Source organism: Alligator mississippiensis, chromosome 1 (assembly GCF_030867095.1).
Source record: "Alligator mississippiensis isolate rAllMis1 chromosome 1, rAllMis1, whole genome shotgun sequence".
Lineage (NCBI taxonomy): Eukaryota > Metazoa > Chordata > Crocodylia > Alligatoridae > Alligator > Alligator mississippiensis.
The window spans coordinates 42,100,015-42,124,291 of NC_081824.1; the positions used below are offsets into that span (position 1 = coordinate 42,100,015).

The following is a 24,277-nucleotide window of genomic DNA, read 5'->3' on the forward strand; positions in this document are numbered from 1 at the left end:
TGTCATGGCCCTCAATGGTTTGCCAAAACTCAGTAAGCGGCCCTCCGCCCAAAATAATTGCCCGCCCCTGGACTAGAAGGATGGGAAATACTCATAGTAGAACTAGATAGCTATGCCTCGATCATCCCATAACAGTAGCTGTCCAACCTCTTCTTGAACATCTCCAGTGATGGAAAGTCCACAACTTCCCTAGCCTTCTACTCCATTATCCCATTATACTAACAGTGAAGAAGTTTTTCTGGATATCCAGTCTAAATTTACTTTGTTGCTTGTTACTTCAGGCCATTGGTCTGCATCCTCCTCTCTGCAGCAAGAGAAAAAAGGTGCTTTCTGTCTTCTTTATGGCAGCCCTTCAAGTATTTGAAGACTACTATCATATCCCCTCTTATGTGCCTTTTCTGCAAGCTGAACATGCCTAGCTCCTTCAGCCTCTCCTCATATGACTTGCCTTCCAAGCCCTTGATCATCTTTGTTGCCTGCTTCTGGGCCCTCTCTAACTTCTCTATGTCCTTTAAAATGTGGAGCCCAGAACTGCACACAGTACTTTAGAGCAGCATTTCTCAACCCATGGGTCATGACCCAAAAGTGGGTCGCAGTAACGTTGTAAGAGGTCCCAGGGAATCGCATGGTTTCACCATGCAAGTTGCAAGATGGCAGCCTATATGGAGCTGGCACACAGCTGGGGGCATGGTGAGCATGCAGCATTGTGAGAGCAGCTCCAGGAACTGGAGAGGGAGGGAGGGGGCCTGATGCAGCAGTCAGAGGAGTGAGGAGAGAGAGACTGAGATTATGTGGGTCAGGGCCAGAGGGTTGTGGGTCATGGGTTTTGGTAAGCTGATAATTATGCTGGTGGGTCCCAGTGTGAAAAAGGTTGAGAACCACTGCTCTAGAGCAGTGAGTCTCAACCTTTTTAAGTAAATCACCCTTGGCATTTAAAAGCAACCCAAGATCTACCATGTGCACCCCCCCCAACAGTTAAGTCTATGGGGAGGGAAGGGGGGCAGATCAAGGCAGAGGAAGAAGAAATTACTTGGAGGCGCACCCTCCCCCCCCCCCCGGAGGTAAGTCTGTGGGGGAAGGGACGGGGGAAGGGGAAAGGCCCATGGGGGAGGGGTGGGGGGCAGATTGAGGCCCCAGCCCTAGCTCCACTTCCTCACTGCTGGGGTCTTGACCTGCTTCCCCCCTCCAGTGGCAGTGAGGGAGGGAGTGGGGCTGGGGCAGGGGCAGGCCCTGCACAGCTGGGGTGCGGGATGGAGCCACAAGCAACTTGTCCGGGGGTGCAGCAAGGGGGGGCATGCACCCCAGGAAGGCATGGGGAGCATGTGCCCCTGGATCTGCACATTGGCCAGGCTGGTTGCAGGCTGAGGCCGGTGATACGCCAGGCTGCATTCAGGCTGGCAGTGGGACTATGGGGAGGGAGCGGGGGACTGCAGGCACCTGAAAATTTGCCATAGCCTCCCCTCCCAGTGCTGCTGCCACTGACCAGCCCAAGCTCAATGCGGCCCAGCTCCCCACTGTGAAGAATTCTAGAGGATGCCTAACCAGCGTGTCAGGTAGGGAGGCACTATCACCTCATATGTCTTGCACCTGAGTAATGCTTTTACTGATGCATCCCAAAACCATATTTGCCTTTTGTGCAACTGCATCATGCTGCAGACTCATATGTTATCTATCAAGCCTTCCAAGTCATTTTCCATAGGGCTGCCATCCAGCCAGGTGTCACTTGTTTTATATTTTTACTTTTGTCCTCATTCATTTGCACTTCATTCTGTTAGCTGTAGCCAGACTTTCCAATCTGTTGAGATCTTTCTGAATTGCGCTCACTTCCTCCATGTTTGCAGTTCTTTCCAGTTTCATGTTGTCTGCAAACTTGCTCAAGAAGCTTTCTATGCCAGTGTTCAAATAGTCGGTAAACATGTTTGAACAGCACTGGGCCCAGGACAAATCACTGTGGGACTCCACTCAAAACCTCCTGCCATTCTGACATGGACCCATTAATAATTACCCGTTGCTTGCAGCTATTGAGCCAGTTATCAATCCACCTTGTAGGAGTTTTATGCAGCCCACACTTCTCCAGTTCTTTATGAGAAGGTTATGTGGGACCTAGTCAGAAACCTTGCTGAAGTCCAGATACAGTATATCCACAGCATCCACTTCATCCACCCAAATAGTTACTTTGTCAAAGAAGGAGAATCAAGTTTGTTTGATCATAGATAGATTTCATAGATTTCTAGGGTTGGAAGGGACCTTGTAGATCATCGAGTTTGAGCCCCTGCTGTAGGCAGGAATGAGTACCGGGGTTAAATAACCCCAGCTAAGTGCCTGTCTGATCTTTTCTTGAACACCTCCAAGGTAGGGGAAAGCACTACCTCCCTTGGAAGTCCACTCCATATTTTGGCAACCCTCACCGTAAAGAATTTCTTCCTGGTATCCAATCTAAATCTGCTCTCTTTTAGTTTGCGGCCATTATTTCTAGTGACCCTGAGGGGTCCGCTAATAAACAGAGTATCACCTATTCCCTGCTGACTCCCCACGATGAGTTTGTAGACAGCCACAAGATCACTTCTCAGCCTTCTCTTGAGGCTGAAGAGATTCAGGTTCCTTAGTCTGTTTTCATAGGATCTTACCCGCAGGCCCAGAAGTATCACCTCCCTAGACCTGCTCGTGATGCACCTACTAATACAAAAAAGAGTGTGGTTAGCCTTACTTGGTGACTCATGTTCATTTTTGTGTCTACTACGACTCCAAGATCCCTTTCCACTGCCGTGGTACTCAGAATGGTACTTCCCAGTGTATAGGAGAGTCTTTCTTCCCAGGTGCAGCACCTTGCACTTATCCTTGTTAAACTGCATCCTATTCTGATCCGCCCACGTCCCCAGTCTATCCAATTCTGCCTGGATTCGCTCCATATGAAGACAGGAGTCAAGAAAGTGAAAGTTGAGTCACTGACGGGGTGGATGGCCTTAGTTAGACTTTGAAACCAAAGGAGTGGTATATTTGTTTGAACCTGGGTTATTCTAATCCCTTTTGTCTCATGCACAGCCCTGCACAAAAGTAGCTCATCTACTTGTGGTTCAGTGGGTAGCAGACATGAAACAATGCCATGTGTTTCAGCCTGGCACTGCCTGGTACAGTCAGCTCACAGACAAGATTTGCTAACGCCTACTTCAAATCAAAGCCTAGTTAATAGTTTGGGTAAAGGAAGTCATCCTTATATTCAACCTCTCGGCTTCAATAGCACATTTAACACCTTAGAGCTAAGCTTAAGGGCCATCCTGAATTGGGACCTTGACACAATTTGTTTTTCATAAATCCGTGCTGACCACATGTGATCAGCCTTTCCTCCTCCAGATGCTTGATTTCTCATGGCTATAGCATATTTTGCTTTATAAATTCCTGGCTTACTGCATTTCAAATCCCCGAGTTTCTGAGTCCAGATGACTGTACCAGCCCATTCCCTTAGTTTATATAGGTTCACTCTTTCAAAATTAAGTACCTTAGTTGCAGTTTACACTTCAATGTAATTTAAACTTTATCAAAGTCATGATCACATAATCCAAGGCTGTTTTCTATGACCAGCTTTTCTATAATGTTGTGATGTGCTAAAACAATCTCTAAAATAATACCACCTCTTCATTTGTTTAGTAACTTTGTACTGAAGATATTTATTTGAAATATGATCTCTATGAAATACTTCGGCTCTGATTTTATAATCAGGGAAGTTAAAATCTTCCAATATGATACAATTTATGGTGGCATTCATTTGCCTAATAACATTACAGAGATTTTTGTCCATATCTAAATCAGATCCTGGGAGCAGTTGTAGCCCTCCAGCGCTACTCATTCCAATTACTAAAGCAATTTTGCCACTTCGGCATATCCTTCAATACTTGCATTCTGGTCAGGATTGCTATTTTACCATATTTCTATTATCCTTGTAATGTTATACAAGGATAATAGAAATATGGTGTCCTGCACCACTAATTTAAGTTCCTCCATTTTGTTTTCAAGGTTTGGGGCATTTATTTGCAAATATTTCAGTTCTCTTTTTCCGATTGCATATGTGAGCTGGATTAGGCATAATCCTACACTAACTGTGTGGACTATTTGAAACTTACTGTTGTCAGTTTTACTGTTTGCCTTCTTCTTGCAGTCTGTTCTTCTGCCCACTGATACTCCTTTATGCATTAATATATTTTGATCCTCCTGATTTTCCTTGCATCTAGCAGCATAACTCAGTGTGGGAGAGGGTGGTATCCACCCCTAGCATCAAGTCAGGGGCACTGGAATCACAGCGCACTCTTACGAAGTCTGCACCCTGGCTGCATTGCCATGCTGGGAACTCTAAAACAGTTCCCGGCTGCTATTGCTTTAAGTGCAACAGAGTGGGAGTTAGTAGAGCACGCGGGCTGGCAGCTGCTCAGTCTGGACTGTTCAGAAGTTCCTGGTGTGAGTAAGGCTGCTGCCCCCCTCCCCTCCCTTCCCCTCCCCTCCTGCTCTCAGAACCTGTGCTCCCCCTCTCCTGTAGGCTTTGCACTGGGTGCCGTCTTGGTTTGTTACGCCATTTCTTCTGTGTATTAAAATCAAATGCAAGTGATTTTGTCCAAGGTCATATAGGTAGAGACTGTGAACAAGCCTAAATCTTCTGAGTCCCAGTCTAGCGCATTAACTATAAGGCTGTTATTTTTCTCTGAATGGGGTAAATGATGAATATCTTTACTTGTTTGGATAAATCTTGCAAATAAAAGGATTATTTCCCTTCAGTGTTTATGCTTAGGTAATGTGGTGTTCTTAACACATGAAAGTACACCATTTAAAACTTTTTAAAACAATTATAAGAATATATATTGTCATACTTACAAATACACAATTTAGATGTGTTTTCTATATAATCTATGGGCCTTCAAGTTCTGTTGGATGAATCTTATAGTATTCTCATAAAAATACATTTTATGTTATTTTTTTCATTTGACATTCAGTTAAATTTCTGCATAAACATAAAAATATGTATCCATCAAATAAAATAATGTTCCGTAAAGATTAAATGACTCTGAAAAGAAACATTTGTGTTAACTATTAGACTTAAGGGAACATTAAATTTAAGATCAAATAGGTTCATCTTCATATGGAGGAATGGAACAAATATGACAGTGTTGTATGGTAAAAATCTAAGTATCAATTTTTCTTAAGGCGAGTAGTGGGTTTAGAGGGGGTTTGGCAGTACAGTTGCTCCTCCCTTTGGCTGTGTTGTGTATGAGTTCTTGGCCGGAGCTCCTATTTTTGTGTAGCTCAAGAACCCAGGGGGCAAATACAGCCTGTCACTGCTGCTCATCCCCTCCTTACCCCTGCTGCTGAATTCAAAGGAGTGGGAGAAGGCAAATAGCAACAGTGTTCACCCCCTGGGCTTTGGGGCCATGTTAAATTATCATAATATCAGTTTTTTAAAAGTGCCTATATTAGGATGGAAATATTCTGTGTATTCTGGTGTCCCCATAATGTTGTTTGGGGCACTTATCCACACGCCAGTCTCTCTTTCACACCGGTGATCACACAAATAAAGTTTTATTTAGCCTTTGCACAGGTATTGAGACATGAATTTTCCAATAGAAAGGAGAATGCTTTTGAATACTCTATTCAGAGAAAATAGTTCTACCTACCTACATCAACTGTTAAAAAAAAAAACAAAAAAACCCCCAAAAGTCACCCCTTGGCATGTGCCAGAGCATGGAACATAAAGGCATTTTGCCTGGCACTTGTGTTTCAGGAAAGGGGCTGGGGTTGTGCTGCTACAACAAGGATTGGGCCTTTCACAGGTCCCCCACTGTCCACCCCTGGCATGCCGACATCTTACAAGTCAAGGTTGTGGAAGTTTTTGGCACTCTGTCCAAAAACATTGCTGACCCCTGACCTAAAGCCTGATCAAGTGCCCAGTGAATTAGGGGCAGCTTTCCACTAACACCAGTGAATTTGAGCAGCTTTCCAAATACATACATACATACATACATACATACATACATACATACATAAATAAAATAATCACTTAAAGACGTTGCCAAAAAAAGAACTTTCAGCCCAAAACGTAACTTTTTGTACAGTAATAGATACACAGAGGAAAGCTGCCTTAAAATTAAGTGTCCTGCAGACTTTTTAACCATAAGCTATGATAGTAAATGAACAACTAATATATTTTTGTTCCTTAAAAAAAAATTAGCCAATTTTTTCCACACCTCCCCCTCCCCCTACAGAAAGACTGCATGAAAGGTCTTGTTATTGTGTCTGTAATAAAATATGCTGGCTCAGCCTGCGTGAAGAAACAGAAGCCCTGGCAAGAATGCGTATTACCATGACAATCTAAACAGTCAGGAGCTGTGAATTGTGTGGGCTTTATCATAAGGATACAAAACATGTCCTTGCTGGTGGAAAAGCTGATAAAATCATTGCAATTCAGGACAGTTAATACATCCTGCAGGGGTTTGTTTTTACCTCATGTTACCTGATGAAAAACTGGCAAATTACTTCTCTTATATTTTTCAGTAATATATTAAAGTGTATATTTAAAACATTATATTTTAGGTTGTACAATCCTGTTGCTGTAGAAAAGGCCAGGAGGAAATTCAGGGTGGAGAGCAGCAAGGATCAGAGGAGGGAGTCATCAAATTTGTTGCTGCTCTGCTCATGAGGTCCATTCTCCCACAAGCAGAAACTAAGGTTGCTATTGGCATGATCCAAAAGTGAATGTCTGTTCACTTGCTTGTTGTTTCAATCTATGCAGCGTAGACTAACCTGTGAATATTGAATCACTTCAGCCTTGGGCTTTTTGACTGTCTGTTCTTAGCCTATTTGTGCATGTGGGTGTTCCAAGGGCAAGGCTTTGTATTTGTCCTTTTTGAATCTCAACTCATTGATTCCAGACCATTTCTTCAGTTTATCCAGGTTGTTCTAGATCTTATCCCTATGCTCCAGAGTGTCCATAATTCCGCCCAACTTGGTGCCATCTATAAATTTGCTTAACATGTACTAACGTCATCTTTGTCAGCCATTTATAGAACTGGGTTTCAAAGATATAGCCTTTGAGTTGGATATAGCTTGTTGAGCCATGTCATCTGGTCCACAGAGCTGGAACTGTGGTGTTGGGATGAGCAGCAGCCCTGAAAATTAATATTCAGAGCAATTCATGCACCATGTCTCCAACCTTATAGAGAATGCCACACAACTTCTGGCCAGTGGGGCTAGATGAGTTTTACATCCCTGTTATAGACTAAAGAAAATAACTCTCCACTTCTGATTGCAAAGGAGAAATTAACTTATCTGACCTTTTTTTTGAAGATCTGGGGGATTGAAAAAGGAGGTGCTAGATAACCAGGAAGGAACGAGTATGTGTAGAGCAGTTCACACTAGTTCACTTAGTCAAAACTGGCTCAGGGTGGTACAAAGCATAGCCCAGTATGTTGGTTAGATTTTTGATGGCCAGAGATGGATCCAGGAGAATGTACTGTCATGATCTCACCCCCTTCCATAGTGTAGCTCATGTCAGTACCTCCAGTTCTGTCTGGCTGTAGATGACAGGTTCCCTTGTGGAGACCAAGATGTGGCTGGAGCCACAGTCTGATGGAAGACATCCTGGAGAGACAAAGCAGGGAGCAGGTGAGGAATGTGGGAGGATGCCCATCATCTCTGCTTTCCCTAGCTCAGAGGTTCTCAACCCCTGGGCCGTGGCCTTGGCTGGCGGACTGTAGCAAAATCCCATTTTTCATTTTTTTTTTTTCTTTTAAAATGCATTCCCTCCCCTTCCCCAACCATTTATGACTTTTTCTTTCCCTCCCTATTCCCTATAGAGAAGTATAAGTAAGCTAAGATGTATGATAAGCTTTAACATTTTATTTTTGGTAGTAAGTTTTATTTTTCTCTCCCCTCTTTGCAAATATAAGTGCCTTGCTATTTTGATATAGATATCCACTGTTTTATAAGTGATAATTATTATGTTTGTACTGCTTTTATAATGTGTGAGTACTGTTTTAGGCCTATTGTAAGTTAGCATAAGTCATGTCAAGTTTCCATCTTGTAATGTCAAGCCCACATCTTATCCCCATGCCCGGTTGTGTAACCTATGATTCATACTACCCCTCCTATGTAACTTGGTTCTTGAATGAATGGGGATGAATGAGGATGCTTGAGAGACAATGGCAGTAGGTCTAAAAATAGCTCCTTCTGAATGACTGGACCATCAACACCAATACCTGGACCAGCGACCCAGCCCTTGGAACCACCCTCAACATTCAAGAAACAAAAGATGAGGCAACCCACCATTGTGCCAAGGCTGCACATGCTCAGTAAGAACACTTGGAGCCCTCTGGAACAGGACTAGCATTGCCTGGACAGGCCCTCCCATAGGAGATCAGAGGTAGTGTGCCCCATAAAAAGGGTTAGTGAAGACTGACTCCTTGGGGGATGCCCTCTCCATCTGGACCAGCACCACGCCACACCACCTATCCACCCAGAGGTCCTGCGGGCGACCCCCCTCTGGACAAAATCTGCTGGACAAGGACCCCTTTCCAGCCTGGATAGATAGCTATCACCCCCTACCCTCTCTTCAACCAAGGACTTGGAGTCTGTTTCTCTTCCCTACTTGAAATCCAACCCTTCCACTGAGTCTCTTTCTTCTGCTGCCATTGTGAGTGCTTGTGTGTGTGTGGGAGCCAATAACTTCATGGGGCTGTGTAGTATATTGTCTGTTTAATAAAACTGTTATTTGGACCTCTGAGTTAGGTTTGCTTTACTACAGTTCTGGCCCTGCTCCAATCTCTGCTGCTCTAACTTCTGTCTCATCCCCACTGCCGTTTTCCCTGATCTCTGCCACTGTTTCTGTCTCATCCCCACTGCCTCTTGCCTCTGTCTCCTGGCTGTTTCCTCCTTGCCACCGGGCTTCTTTTTCCCTTGCTTCCATCCTGACACCAAGTGACCCCGATTAACCCTGGGGCCACTTGATCTTAAGTAAACCCAAGCCTCAGTTCCTCAGCTAGCTTCTCTCTAGTCCACCAGTTCTAATCCTGATTCTGGCTACTTTCACTCGCTACACTTTAACTCTCTCTCACCTTAACCTTCCCCCAAGTATCCCAGGAACCCCAAGCATACACATACATACTGTACCATCCAAGTTAGGAACTTACTTATGTGTATGAGTAGGTGGGTTGTATATGTGTTAACTGGTGTATGTATGTATGTATGTATATATAAAATCTCATTGTGTGCATGATATACAAATTAGTTATCCGTGTGTGTGTACTGAGTGTGCAGGTATGGACAATTGATTTTTGTCTAACTTTTGGAGTGTATAGTGTATGTGCTTGAATTGGTGATAAGTATGCATGTGCCTAGGCTGGTTTGGATGTGTATGTGCCTGAGTTGGTAGTGTGTATGTGTGTGTATGCGCTTAATTGATTTGTGTGTTTGTATATGTGCAATTGTGTCACACCCTCCGGTCTAACAGCACACTTTTGAGATCCTGAGAGTTGGCCTGACCCCACAGGGCAACAGGACCAGAAGTCTGGAAGTGACTGGCATACTGTGGACCGGAAACCAACCCTTTTTTATGCTTAGTGGATTTAAAAGGGTGAACTGTTAAAATTTTATATTAGTATAAAAATGGGTTGGCTGCTGGTCTGCAGTATGCCAGTCACTTCCAGTCCTCAGTTTGCCGGTCTGCGGGCTAAAAAGGCTGGGAACCACTGCTCTAGTTAATCAAGGTCAGTGCCCCTCCCCTACCCCAAGTCTTACCTGCTTTGGGGGTCTCACAAAAGTGTCCAGGGGGGTTGTAGATACACAAATTGCATCGCCTCCATGCCTTTTTCAAATCTTAGTTCTGCCCATGTTGATGGCCTACGTGAAGGCCATCCACTGTTATCCTGGCACTAATTGATGGAACCAAAGATTGAATGGACAGAGACCTTGAATCATGGTCTTATCCTCAGTGGTGATTGTTCCAGTTCAGTTAAAATATGTTGGTAGAGAAATATGGACTTTGTCACTAATTTCAGTGGGGCCAGGGTTTCTCACTTTTTCTTTTCCCATGTTTATTTAAAATTTGTGTGTGGGGGGGACACACAATTTTTAAAAAAGGATTAAAGTACAATTTTCAGCTTCAGATGTGAATTCATAATTAACTTTTCTAAAGTTTTCAGAAGAAGCTGATAAAGTATGTTTAAGCTTATCACGGATGCAAAGATAAACAATTTGTATTAGCCATGTAATTATACAGCAGCATCTATTTTAAGAGGTTTCCAAATAACTGCATGATCCTTATAGTCAATGGTCTTCTTTTTTAATCCTGAACACTCTAGGATCACGTATTGCATATTTGAGGGTGTTGTATTGCAAACCTCATTCACAACAATGAATATTTACCCATCTCAATCAGTTGCTAGTAAAAGGTAAAAAATAATGTTTCTCTCAGTTCTAGAAAATGAATTAGAAGTCAGTGGTACAAATGAAGATGAGGAAGAAGGGGAGCCATTCGATTTGGATAGCGGAGATGAGATACCGGAAGCAGACAGACAAGCCCTCATGCCACGCAGTTCTGACTCTAGGTGTAATATAGAACATGAAGAGACTAGCTCCACAGGTAAGTCTTCTTATAGCCAGTAGGCCACGGCAATACTGTTTAGGCAAGGATCAAGCCCCTTGAATTTTATGGTGACATGATTAATTGAAGTTACAAAAAAGATTTCCATAGGAAGAATATGCAGGTGATTTAATTCATCTCAGGGGTCTTTCATTTCTGGTCTGTTTAACAAGGTTAACAGGTTTATGGTCTCTGACAGGATTCTTATCTGTTTGTTACATTTGAACCAGAGAATTGACCTCCTCGCTATACATATTGGAGGGATCTGTTGTTACAGGACATGGCTCCTGTAACATCAGATTTGTAACTGTATATACACAGATGGGCCTATAGGGCATATCCAAATGAGTGTGCATGTGTGGTTTGTGGTGCTGCAGACTTGTCTACGGTGCCACAAACCATAGAAACTGAACGTGCAGGAACTAACCATGCTGATAATTTGCAGTGCAATAGGTTTTTCTGACAATCAGTTGTCAAGGTAGAAACTGGTGTTAAAAAACCTGTGGCAAAAAAGCAGGGCACCATGTGTGGCAGCAGTGTGCATTGCCCAAAACCAGAGCCTGGCCAGCCAAAGTCATGCTCCAGCTGCTAGGCAGCCTCTGTGCACACGGATCACCGCTGCTGGAGGCCTGGGAGGCCCTCAGGCCTGTGAAGGTTGCTCACATCTGTACCACTCAAGCCTGGGCATTGCTCAGGTCATCTCTGCAGCTCATAGATTCATAGATGTTAGGGTTGGAAGGGACCTCAATAGATCATCGAGTCCGACCCCCTGCATAGGCAGGAAAGAGTGCTGGGTCTAGATGACCCCAGCTAGATGCATATCCAACCTCCTCTTGAAGACCCACAGGGTAGGGGAGACCTTGGCCACTCGAACTGTGAAGAAGTTCTTCCTTATGTCCAGTCTAAATCTGCTCCCTGCTAGCTTGTGGCCATTATTTCTTGTAACCCCCGGGGGCGCCTTGGTGAATAAAACCTCACCAATTCCCTTCTGTGCCCCTGTGATGAACGTATAGGCAGCCACAAGGTCGCCTCTCAACCTTCTCTTGTGGAGGCTGAAAAGGTCCAGGTTCTCTAATCTCTCCTCGTAGGGCTTGGCCTGCAAGCCCTTAACCGTACGAGTGGCCCTTCTCTGGACCCTCTCCAGGTTATCCGCATCCCTCTTGAAGTGCGGTGCCCTGAATTGCACGCGGTACTCCAACTGCGGTCTGACCAGCGCCCAATAGAGGGGAAGTATCACCTCTTTGGATCTATTTGTCATGCATCTGCTGATGCACAATAAAGTGCCATTAGCTTTTCTGATGGCTTCGTCACACTGCCAACTCATGTTCATCTTGGAGTCTACTAGGACTCCAAGATCCCTTTCCACTTCTATGCCACCCAGCAGGTCATTTCCTAGGCAGTAGGTATGCTGGACATTTTTCCTCCCTAGGTGCAGCACTTTGCATTTCTCCTTGTTGAATTCCATTCTGTTGTTTTCTGCCCACTTGTCCAACCTATCCAGGTCTGCTTGCAGCTGTTCCCTGCCCTCCGGCATGTGCACTTCTCCCCACAGTTTTGTGTCATCTGCAAACTTGAACAGAATACACTTCACTCCCTCCTCCAAGTCACTGATGAAGACATTGAAGAGTATCGGTCCAAGGACCGAGCCCTGCGGGACCCCCCTGCCCACACCCTTCCAGGTCGAAACTGACCCATCCAGCACGACTTTCTGGGTGCGACCCTCTAGCCAATTCGCCACCCACCGGACTGTGCTTCTCAGCTCAGTTCTGGAACTGTGAGTTCCAAAGCAGTGACAAGTAGCAGCAGCATGTGTGCACTCATCTGAACGCACGCATAGTGGCTATTTGGAAGCCACGGCTTCTTTCATACATAGCTTGGGCATCCTGATCGGTGGATTTAAAAGGATGAACTGTTAAAATTAAAGACACTGTACTTGTTTCGTATAATAAAAGAAAGCTTACTTCATTGATATGTAAGGAACCGCTGAACTGTCTGTTTCTGTAAGACTGCCCCATGCTCAGACATTCTGAAAAATACTATGTTCTTCCCAGCTCCCACTACAGTCTTGTGTTTTGATCCTAATCCTGTTTCCTATTCCTATCTTGAATAATTGTACTAACGTCTAAATTAGAGTCAGATGATCTCTGCTGTTAACAATATGCTTTGGCAAACTGGAACCTAATGTCTTCCTTTCCCTGGAAAATTCCTTACTCATGAGGTCCAGCAGCTTGTTTTAGTGGAGTCCTGTGCTTCATTCCTGCTTATGGATCCCCTACACATGCTTGTGTCTTGAGATATGAGGGAGCCTGGAGTTAAATCACTGCTCATTATGCAGAAAGGAAACCTGCCTACTCCTTTCTCATGACAACAATTTAAGGAAGATTTTTCCCTTTTCAGTGAACAGTCTCCTCTTTTTTTTACTATTTTTAATTGCTCCCTGTGTATCTTAAAATGTGTTGAAATGGAGTTTAGTGGTTACAGCATCACCATAGAAGTCAAAGCACTTGGGTACAATTCCCTGTTTGCCAGATACTTCCTGTATGACCTAGGGCATGTCTGTACTATATTGCAAGGTAAATAAGTCTGTGTTGAACTCTTGTGCTGTCGCAATTTAAACTGCTTCCAGTCCATGAGAGGGGGGCTTTGGAACTAGTTTGGGAGTTTGTCTGACAGCATAGACCTATACTTAATTGCTTACTATCTTTCTCTCTGTCCATCTCTTTCTGTGTTTCAATCTCTCACTGTAACATGGAAATAACAGCAGTGCTCTGTCTCACCAGGGTGTTGTCAGGTGAAATATATAAGATTGTGAGGCACTTGGAGACTATGTTAGTGGAGTCCATGTAAATGCCTAAGATATATTTGTTTTATGCAATATCATTATGGTCACAAACAATTAATTATGATAAATGAAAATTAAGTTGCTTTTTTTTTCCTCTTAGGGGATGAAAATGTAGTTAAAACTGAGAGAGTGCAAACATCAGAATCCAGGACACAGGGTGCCCCAACAAAAGTAAACCCTTACTCTGTCATAAATATTTCACCAATCCAAGAAAAGGATCAGTCTTCATCACCAGAACCCAGTCCTCAAGATGAAAGTACAAGCACTAACATGTCAGGTGGATATTCTGTTCCTGTGCCTTGTGGCTATGCTGTACCATCCAATTTACCATTGATACTACCAGCGTACTCCAGTCCTGTTATAATACGCAGTGTTTCTGTGGATGAAGAAGGTACCAGATCTCTTGAATTTACTTTCTATCAAGTTGAATCCTAGTTTAATTTTAGTGAGCTATATTTTTCTACAAATGGATGCATGCATCCTTACCTGAAATCCATGGGGAGTATGTCCCAAAGTATGTGGCTCCTCCAAGACACCTTAAAAGAATTTATGGAGTGAGATTATTCATAAAGAAGTCTGTATTATTAGGACTAGCTCATCTAAGAAAACTAGTGAAGGAGAATCAATACACTGTAAAACAAACAAGAAAATGTATGTAACCCCCACCCTCCCCACCCTTCTGGACCCCAAAACCCAACTACCTTATAAAATCAGCTTCTTTCCTATTTTTGTTATAAACCAATGGTTTCTTTGCCACATACTCCAACAGCCAATACCTGCCACCACCAGTATGTAGAAAAGGATGCTAATAATGACCCTCTCTAAATAAATCATATGGTGACACTCATCATGAGAACTCATCAAGATCCTATTCTAATTTACTTACTACACATTGAGAAGTAACATACTAGTTTTCTACCTACTTAGAGACCGCACAGTATACCCCAAGATTATCAGGGTTCCTGTTCGGTTCGGGAAGAGAGCAGGACTTGCCTTTTTCCCAATAACCTAGTGATTTAGATACTTGTCCACAAGGTAGGAGGCCTGAGAGGGTTATAGAGTCATAGAGAAGTAGGGCTGGAAAGAACCTCCAGAGGTCATTTAGTCCAACCCCTGTCTGAGGCAGGTTCATCCATATCTAAACCATCCCATACAACCAGAATCTAAAATCTATATGGGACTACTGTCAATCCTTCATAGGAGGAGGAGTTTGTGACTGTTCGATTTTGTCATCCCTTGGGGTGCTCTGGTGAACAGATGTTCCCCCAGATCCTGGTGAACACCCCTGATAAACTTATAGGTGGCCACCAGATCACCCCTGAGCCTGCGCTTTTCCAGGCTGAAGAGTCCCATGGCTCTCAGCCTGTCTTCATAAGGTCTGTTTTCCTGGCCTCTGATCATGTGCGTGGCTCTCCTCTGCACTCTCTCAAGCTTCTCCACATCCTTTTTGAATTGTGGAGCCCAAAACTGGACACAGTACTCCAGCTACAGCCTCACCAAGGCTGAGTACAACGGAAGAATGACATCCTGGGATTTGCTAGGGAAGCATCTATGGATGCAAGCCAGCGTTTTGCTTGCTTTACTAGCTGCAGCATCACATTGAAGGCTTATGTTCATCTTGTGGTCAGTTATGACCCCCAAGTCTTTTTTCATCTGTAGTGCTACCCAGCGTAGCACTGCTGAGCTTATAAGCATGCTGCAGGTTTTTCCTCCCAAGGTGGAGAACCTTGCATTTTTCGGTGTTAAACATCTTCCTGATGCAACATAGACCCTAACCCCTCATCTGCCACAGGGAAAGCAGGGAAACCACAGCAGCCAATTACCTGCTTCTATAAAATAGAATACTCTCAAAGAGGTCCTGGGTAGAGGGCCATATCTCCTGCTACAGAGGAAGGCAAAAACCCCCATAGTCCATACCAAACTGACCATAAACCCTCATCCTGAATCCTTCCCAAGGAAGGAGGAAACCTGCAGTTTAGGTCCCATCAAAAAAAAAAAGGAGTTTTTAACCCACATTGGCCACTTCCCAAGAAACTGCCTTAATGACTAAGATAGGGGTTAAACAAGTCTGAAGTTCATTCCTCCTATTGAAGAAAAGTTAAGAGTCTTTGGTCTACAAAGAGAGCAAGCAAGAGGGATCATGACTGTAGCCTAGTGAAGTGGACACTGCCTTGAGAAAGAGGGAAAACAAAGTCCTACTCCCTTCTCCCTTTACTGCTTATGAATTTTATACAATAACTGCTTAATGCAACACCAATAGTGACTTTAAGTAAAAAGCAATATACTTTGTTGCCTGTGGCTACAGTGTATTACAGATACTGGAATATAGCAGATATGTTGGTATTAAGGGTTCTTTTAACGGCTTTTCTTGGACCTGTGTGCCTTAACTTGTTATAGCAACGTGGGTATAATAGTATCAAGAAGCTTAATTATTTTGAGGAGGTTTGGAAAGTACTTTGAGATCTTTGGATAAGGGGCATTTATAATGGAGCAGATTATTTGTTAGTAGTATTAGTAATATTAATTATTTTAAGTAAAAGTAAGGCTTTCAATCCTAGCATTCTGGTAATTTTTTTTCTGATTTTTGTAGCAGGTATGCAGACAGCAGCTGAAGATTGCCATTTTAATTCTTTAAGCTCAGAAGACCCACAAAATAGGTAATTGTGAGTTGATCTGCATTTAGCAATCTGTAAATCTTCAATGAAAGATGAGATTTGTGTCCACTCCATTTATTTTTTATTTTCCTGGTTGTAAATTAGCATTGCTATTTGTTAATAACTCCAATTCTGCACTGTGTGGTACAAAATCATTTCTGTTTTTGTGCCAGAATCAGCACTGATTGAAATCTTGTATTTATAAAGATGGCAATTGACCTTTTGATATCTGCAAAAGTGAGTGGTTTAATTTTCACATCTCTCAGTGGGAGATTGCCAAAGCAGAATAATTCTGTAGAAAATGAATAATAAGCAATTTCTTTATACTAAAATTGGGTTGCTAAAGTTGCATTTCAAATTCCATAATTAGACTCTTAAAATATTTAAAAAAAATAACTTTTCATATTAGGATGATAATACATAAGTTTCCTAGCACTATTTAAATACAGAGGGAGAGTTAAAAGGTAAGAGAAATTATTTATTGATGTTATTGATAGTAATATTTTTAATTCTTTTATTTTTATGGAATTTTTCCAGTGAAGACAACCAGGTCAGTAAAGATAATGATGCTCTAGCCAAATGGGTTGCAGATCCTGCAAATACAGCATGGATGGAAAGTAAGTATCAATGAAGAATAAATGACCACTATAGAAATAGGTGAGCTTTAAAGCTTTTCTTTTTCTTTCTGCTTCATCCTTTCCTGTACTTTTCCAACACTAGAGCTAAATAATAAAGATAAAAGTGTATGCAGTACTGTATTTTATATGTTGATTTTTAGTATCGGGTTAGAGTCTACATGCACATGGTTACTGTTAAGTGAGTGAATTGTATATCAGTATATGAGGGGATTATTTGACCCCGTCTGCTGAATGTGTAGTAAATATAATGCTTGCTTAGGTTCCCAGTTTTTTTTTTCTGTTGCTTGGAAGCATGTTATTTTCCTGAACTGAACATTATGGAAGCCTTTTTCTAGTTTAAGAAGGGATACTTTATCATTGTTTGGGTAATTGTTAATGCTGAAACTGATATTACATTTCTCATACCAGTTTGCCACATGTGCCAACTGCATTTTTAGTGCAGATGAATAAAGAACTCTGAAAGCTGAGTCAGATCCCTCACATACTACTGCAGGATCTTTGCTTTGCTGGATTAGTCTCAGCTTAAAGGAGGAAAGCGAAGGGGCCTGCATGTTCCTTAGGTTTGCCAGGACAAAGCGATCATCTTGTTTAGCTGAACAGTTCCCCTACCTAGCAAGTAGGCAGGAGTAAGGAATTTACTTCCCTGCCCTAACCTATGTCCTAGTTTACCAACTGAAACATTAAATTTATTTTAGTAATTGTCTGTGTCTTGAAAACATTTTATGAGTTCTTGAATCCAGACTGTAGTATGGTGGCCAGCAGCTTAGCACTTGAGAACAATCCAACTGGCTCGCAGAAAAGAAGGGAAAATATTTGGCCAGGAAAATAGACCTCAGTTTCAGGCTCCTGAGGGATTAAAATCAATGATAAAAAACAAAACAAAAAATAACACCATCTTTAGAAAGCATGATAATACCTTCAGTCACACGCATACCAGAAAGAAAGAACGTCTGGGGAAGTGATTCTCAACCATGGTGCCTTAACCCTCTAACTCCATAACCCTCTCAGGCCCCTTACCTTGTGGACAAGTATCTAAATCACTAGGTTATTGGGAACAATTACCCAAGATCCTTTCAAAGGTGCTGAAGTGTAAAAAACAATGTTGTTAGGGTTAGGCATGCAAACATGATTTGTGAAATACAGGTTTCCCTTAATTTATGCGGTACTTGTGTTCCTGGAAAACCGTGCATAAATCGAACTCACATAAAGGGAATCCAGTTAATAATGTAAGAAATAGGGATGCATCCCCACGACAGTGAGGGAGGGAGTAAGGCTGGGATGGGGGGGTGGGGGGAGTAGAGTGTGGTGCAGCCCATCGGCTGCTCCTGGGGCTGCAGCAAGGAGCAAAGCGGAGGGAACGGTCAGTGGGTATGGGGCGGAGTGGTGGGGGGGCATAGCTGTTGCTGCTATGTGCACTCCAGGAATATTGTGGGCGGGGAGGCTGCTCCGGGCTCTTCACAGGAGGCGCGTGCTCCCAAATCTGAAAGCAGGCTGCCACTGCAGGCTGGGGCTGGCAGCAGTACCAGGTTCTTTCTGGTGCTTGGGCTGGGTGGTGGCACTAGGAGGTGGGATGCAGCCACCCCAAAATTCACCATAGCCCCCACAACCTGTCCTTCCTGCAGCGCCACCAAGCACTGAGAAGAGCCCAGTGTCACTGCCAGCCCCAGCCTGCAGTGGCAGCCTGGGGGCACGTGCTCCCCAGGAAGAGCCCAGCACTGCCCCCAGCCTGCAGCCCTCCCAGGGTGCGCATAGCAACAAGAGCCGCACCTCCCTGTTCCGTGCCCTGCAGTCACTTACAGTTCCCTCCGCTTTGCTCCCTGCTGCAGCCCCGGGTCTCCGCTTCTCCCCGCTCACTCCAGCCGCTGCAGGCACCTGACATTGGCTCCTCCCAGAACAGCTAAAGCAGGGGCTGGGGTGAGTGGGGCCCTGGCCCTAGGGCCATTTCCTCTACCCTCACAGACTTACCTGCTTGGGGGGAGGGGGGTGTGTGCCTATCCCAATCTCATAAGAGTGAATTTACCTTGCATAATGAATTTTGGGTATAAAAAAAAGTCATCGAATAAGAGCAAATTTGCATATACAGAACCCTCATAAATTGAGGGAAACCTGTAAACCCAAATAGGAACCAGTAGTGTTAAAGATATGTTGACCTGTTGTGGTTTTTCTAAGTTGTTTGCAGCTCAGGAAGAATTGCTCTATTATTTTTTCCATAGGATAGTTGATCCCAGGTTATTTTATTCTTAGTGGGATCATTTTTGCCCTTCAGAGAAAAAGCTTGAATGTCTGTATGTTTTTGGTTTCCACCAGGAGAATGGGGATTCTTCTGGTAGAAACTGAATATCTATACCTGGCCCAAGTGTGGACCCAATTTTCTTTCCTTCCTCCATGTCCTATTCCAGGACAATACACTGGTTTTTCAACTTCACAATTCTTATGTCCTTATTTTAACTGGTGGAATTTTGGAAAGGGAGCGGTGGTCCCCAATGAGAAAGAGAGAGCAAAAAAGGAGCACAGGAAATAGAATTCATTTTGCAGCTTAACTGAAATTGTTTTTCATGTGCCAGTGACATGAACTTTTCCTTGCTGCTGTTAAATGATAGTAGTCATAACCATGGTATTATGATACTTTATTTGTGATAAAGTAGGACCCAGATTGTTCACGGCTAGATGATTTGCAACCTGAATATTTTGCACCATGTTGCAAATCAAGAATAATTTTAAAGGGCCTGACTTCTCCCACCAGCTGGAGTTCATCAGCTATCTCGCACAGCTGTTTGTTCCTTAGTTCTGTATATTCCTGTTACTTTGGAAACCCTCATCTTCACAGCAGGATCAGAGACCTAACCCTGCAAAGAGTCTGGGTTCTGCTGTATGAGATTGAATGCATGCATGGTAAACAGTTGGTACTTGTATGTAAACAGAAAATGGTTTATGCCTCTCTTATGCATACTTTCCAATAAGAATGCAGTTTTTTGTTGGTCTGGTTCAAATCTAAAAAAAAATATTTGTTCTTCTCTTGCTTTTAGATCCAGATGAAGTAATTTATGATGATGTGCCAAGGGAAAATTCTGACTCCGAACCAGGTTTGAGGTTTTTGTAATTTAAACTATAGATTATTTCACACAATCACAGATTTTATTTTAAATTATAAGAAGCGACCATGGGCATGACCATAAGATGTGTTTCCTGGACACTGATATCATAGGGCTTTATGTGATGTGTTAAGAAGCCCAAATGTAAAAGTGGTTTCACGAATCAACAAATTGTAGACAATTCAAAGTTAGAGTCAGACAAAATTTGGTACTATTAACCTCCTGAAGCATACTATTTAAATGCCTATTCTGTTTTTTATCTTGAAACACAGGGCTAAATACTATTTGATTTTTATGTACAGAAGTGGTACTTAGGGAGCTTTTAGATTCTAATCACCTGTGGCAGAATAGGATGTACACTGCCCTGAATGAGAGGGTGTCCTGGGTTCTGTTCCCAGTGTGTTTTCTGCACCTTGCATTTGTTGGATAAAATTCATAAATAGTAGTGGGTAGGATCCACGTTCAGAACCCAGGGCCCATGCCTTACATGACACAGTCCATCTCACCAAACCACATATTTCCTATAGCTTGCTTGTCTCTTCCTAGTCCCACATATCTAGCCACTTTGATCCCCAGTTGGCCATTTTCAAGAAGAAGGCTTTGGGTAATAATTAGCACATGACTTGGTGGTTACAGCAAGCAAAGTAGGAGGTGCAGGTTTAAGCCCCGGATGGGTGAGTAGGAGCATGTGTGTCCCATTGCCTAGATAAGTGCCCTAACAGCTAATCTGTTGGACTAAATGGTGCGAAAATCCTATCCCTTCGTCTTCCCCTTCCATTGCTAGTTATGGTTTTTCTCTGGCAAAAGTTTTGGACTTGCACAATGTTACATGCATATCCAGGTGTTTCTGTTCTGTCTCAGAGCCCACACTGCGGTCACTGGGCATTTTTACACATGCAAGCACTGCAGCGCCGGGTGCTTTGAAAGTGTCAGGCGCTGCAACACTTGTGGTTGTATAAGCAGCAAAATGCACATCAGCACTGAGAAAATGGTGGCAGTTTGCTTTTGAACTAAAATTCATTGGAGGTGCTCCAGTTCAAAAGCGCACCGTTGCCATTTTCTGCGTGCTAATGCACATTTTGCCTCTTATACAACTGCAACCTGTAACAGTATAGAAATGTTTTTTTTAGCTTTAGACTAGCCTAACTCTTTTACTAAAAGGCATGGGGGAGGGAGGCAGAGGGGGTCAGCACTTGGAATAGTGAAGAGGTAGAGAAAGGAATTAACTCATTTATATAATTTCTTCTCTGGATCTGTCTTTGATTGTTATCCACAAATCAGATTTTGATTAGAACTTTGCTGCTGCTGAATGAGTTGGCTCCTATGAAATCAGCATCCAACTTCTTTGTTACACCCGATTCTCAAACGTTATGGGTATTTTATCTGGATTGATTCCAACTCTGACTGTGATTCAGGAAAGCATTTTTAAGGAAGGCATGTTATTAATGTTAAATGTTTAAATACTTTCAAAGCCTTTATTCTTAGTGTTTTTTGAGGACATTTGATAACAATGTCTTGCATCTTTCTTGATTGTTTTCTTTACTGGGAAATCCTGAGCTAGGCTGCATTTCCTATAGAGTACCAAGGAGCGTTTATAGATATGCTCAGGGTTGAGGCATACCTCCTGAATTTAACAAGCAAAAGCCTCTTCTGCGCTAATGTGTGGGTAGGCAGACCCACTGAATTCATTGGAACTTAGCTTCAGAGCCAAGATCCACTTGTACTGATGTCATTGCAGAGCTGGAACTCATAGATGCTTCTTATAAGTGCTCTCTCATTCATAGTGGGAGTTTCACATGTGGCTTGTGTAAAGAACCTCACTCTAATACACAGACCCTATTTAGATTTAGGATTTGGGATCTGCTGTCATTACAGTGATTTTTTTTTTTTTATTTATTTTTTTTTAATTCCTACTGGACAGTGTCATGGAAGAAATGTGTTTAAAAAAAAGCTTGGTATTTAAAAAATAAATGCAAAGACCAGAACACAAGCTTCAGTATTTAAAGGAGTTTGCTTTTTGTTAATATAAATGCTTTTCAGTTATATTGATGTTACAAAATTATTACTGGTCCAGATTTAGTTTTAACATAAAAGAAACTTTGGACTATACAGAAAGGTTAAAAGTCTGGTTTTTTTCCTATTATTTTTTAAAATTTAAATATAGTAAAAGTAGTGTTCTTTTATGTAAATTGCACATAAAAGAAAATTGCGCATAAACAAAAAAAATTTCCAAAAGGTAGGTCTTGTATGTTGAGAATTACTGTAGAGTGGCTCTAAATGCAAAGTTATATTGTCCTGATAATAGAGATTTATAAGGGAAGAGCATATACACCACTACCTGAAGTGTAATTGGATAAATGATGTCATTTATAATCATGAAAACATCTGCCTGCTCTCTGCTGATTGCTTGGCAACAAAATATATTCATTTCATTTGGAATTAGTTTGTCAAACCTGGTGCTTTTGTCAGCCAAAACATCAGTCTAGGTAGAAATGAAATCTAGCAGGCAGAAATGAATGCAGACATTTAGGGCTCCTATACACTAGACAGACCTCTGCTCCAAAGCGTGATAATTAGCACACAGAGAAAACTTGATTAATCAAGTCTGCTGGAGTGTGCTAATTAGCATGCTCCAGCAGCCTCCACATCACATGCATTCAGCATCCCCATGTTTTAAAATGGTGGCAGGGGCACTTTAACTGAAGCTTGTCCAACAAGCTTTAATTAAAGCGGCCTTGCCACCATTTTGAAGCACAGGATGCTGAATACATACGATGCTGTGGGCACTTTAATTAGAGTGGCTCTCGGAGCCTCTCTAATTAAAGCACCCCCCTTTACTCTGGAGCACATGTATAGATGCCCTTAAAGTGTCTCCAAGTGTCCCACACAATTATATATAACAACTTTTTCAATAAGCAATTTTGGAAACTTTTTCATTCAGCTCTAGCTTTCAGCTCTAGTGGTTTGATTTGAGTTACTTGGACAGTGACATGAAAAAGGGTTAATGATTTGAGCTCTTACTGTACTTACTGAGTCCTTAACTACTCTTAGTGAGCTCTTGAGTTTGTGTCAGATAATACTTGAATTTTTTTTTGACAGAATCTAATTCTTGAGTGCAAGTGTCATTAAGAAAATTATTAGATCATAACATAACCATTTTGGAGCATGGGACCTACTATACTTTAGCTACTTCTTATTGCTTAAAATGATAGTTTGACTCTTGTATGTATAAAGTCTGTCCCCTAACTAAATGCATTTCAAATAAATCATATAGGGTTAAATCCTGTTTTACCACCTGCAAACAAGCCAGGAAGGATAGCAAAGTAGTGGCATACTCCTCTTTGAAAGAGTCATCCTTAGGAGGCAAGATTTATGCCAAGTGTATTAGCTAGGTATACTGCTTCATACAGTTGGCCACATCAGAGAAAGATCTGCCTGGTAGCTTGAGAGCTGTGAATGGTCTTGCTACATTGCACTAGCTCTGCTCTGTAATACGCAGTGAACAAGATCTTTGGAATTAAATAGGAAATTATTAGTAGTGTAATTAAAATATTGTATATTCTTTTGTATTTTGGTGTTAAATGCATGCAGAGGAAATGATTTACGATGATGTTGAGAATGGTGACGATGGTGGAAACAGCTCTCTAGACTATGGATGGAGTTCGAGTGAGTTTGAAAGCTATGAAGAACAAAGTGACTCCGAGTGTAAGAATGGAGTTCCCAGCTCCTTTTTGCGAGGCAACCACAAGAGACATGTATGTAACCCACAGCAGTTCTTTTCCTTACTCCATGTTTCTGATTACCTTTCTGTTCAGCTTTATCTGTCCCCATATGTGTCCCCATGCCTTCTCATGAACCTAGTTTCCAAATTCCAAAACTTTTTTTTAATAAAATGAACCACAAAACAATAAGGGAATTAGCACTGAAGACAATATGTAACAGGATAAAGAACTAATGAAAACATTAAAAGAGGAATCAAGTCTGCAGCCTGGAAAGAAAATTGATTGTTTTCTTGTGGTGGGCTGTTCCTGATCTTTTTCTACCCCTGCAGCTGCTGACATATGGCAAGCAGCAAATGAATATGGACAACAGTCTGAAGACTATAAGTGGGTGGCTGTGGTGGCATTTGTGATTTTCATTAACAAGTTTGCAGAATTCATAAAACTAGCAAGTCTGCAAGCATTTTCCCTTCCTGTTAGGATTTTAAACCCTTATCTGTATATAATACATTTGTTGTTCAGAGGTCATTTGAGCTTTAAAATGCCCAAGGATTTTATTTTGAAGCTGCCATGTATTAGGGATCTAAGATTCATCCAGAAGAGAGCCAGGTGGCTGGTCTGTATATAATATGTGTAGGTCCTGATCTTTTGGGCTGATACCTTTGTTCTCCATTGAGCCTAGAGGCAGTCAAGGGTGACTTCAGTATCTGTAGT

At 42.3% G+C, this 24,277-nt stretch overlaps 1 protein-coding gene across 6 annotated transcripts in view; it reads left to right on the forward strand.

Moving 5' to 3' along the window:
- The window catches only part of ARHGEF10 (Rho guanine nucleotide exchange factor 10), a 197,706-nt gene that overhangs the window by 47,650 nt on the left and 125,779 nt on the right, over positions 1–24,277 (forward strand). For 5 of the 6 annotated variants that reach the window (XM_059730159.1, XM_059730140.1, XM_059730171.1 and 2 more), the window contains exons 3-8: positions 10,451–10,618; positions 13,561–13,851; positions 16,051–16,117; positions 16,652–16,731; positions 19,779–19,835; positions 23,436–23,599. In XM_059730159.1, the coding sequence (XP_059586142.1) occupies positions 10,451–10,618; positions 13,561–13,851; positions 16,051–16,117; positions 16,652–16,731; positions 19,779–19,835; positions 23,436–23,599 (827 nt within the window). The remainder of the gene's footprint in view (positions 1–10,450; positions 10,619–13,560; positions 13,852–16,050; positions 16,118–16,651; positions 16,732–19,778; positions 19,836–23,435; positions 23,600–24,277) is intronic. The other variant, XM_059730148.1, reaches the window with a different exon arrangement.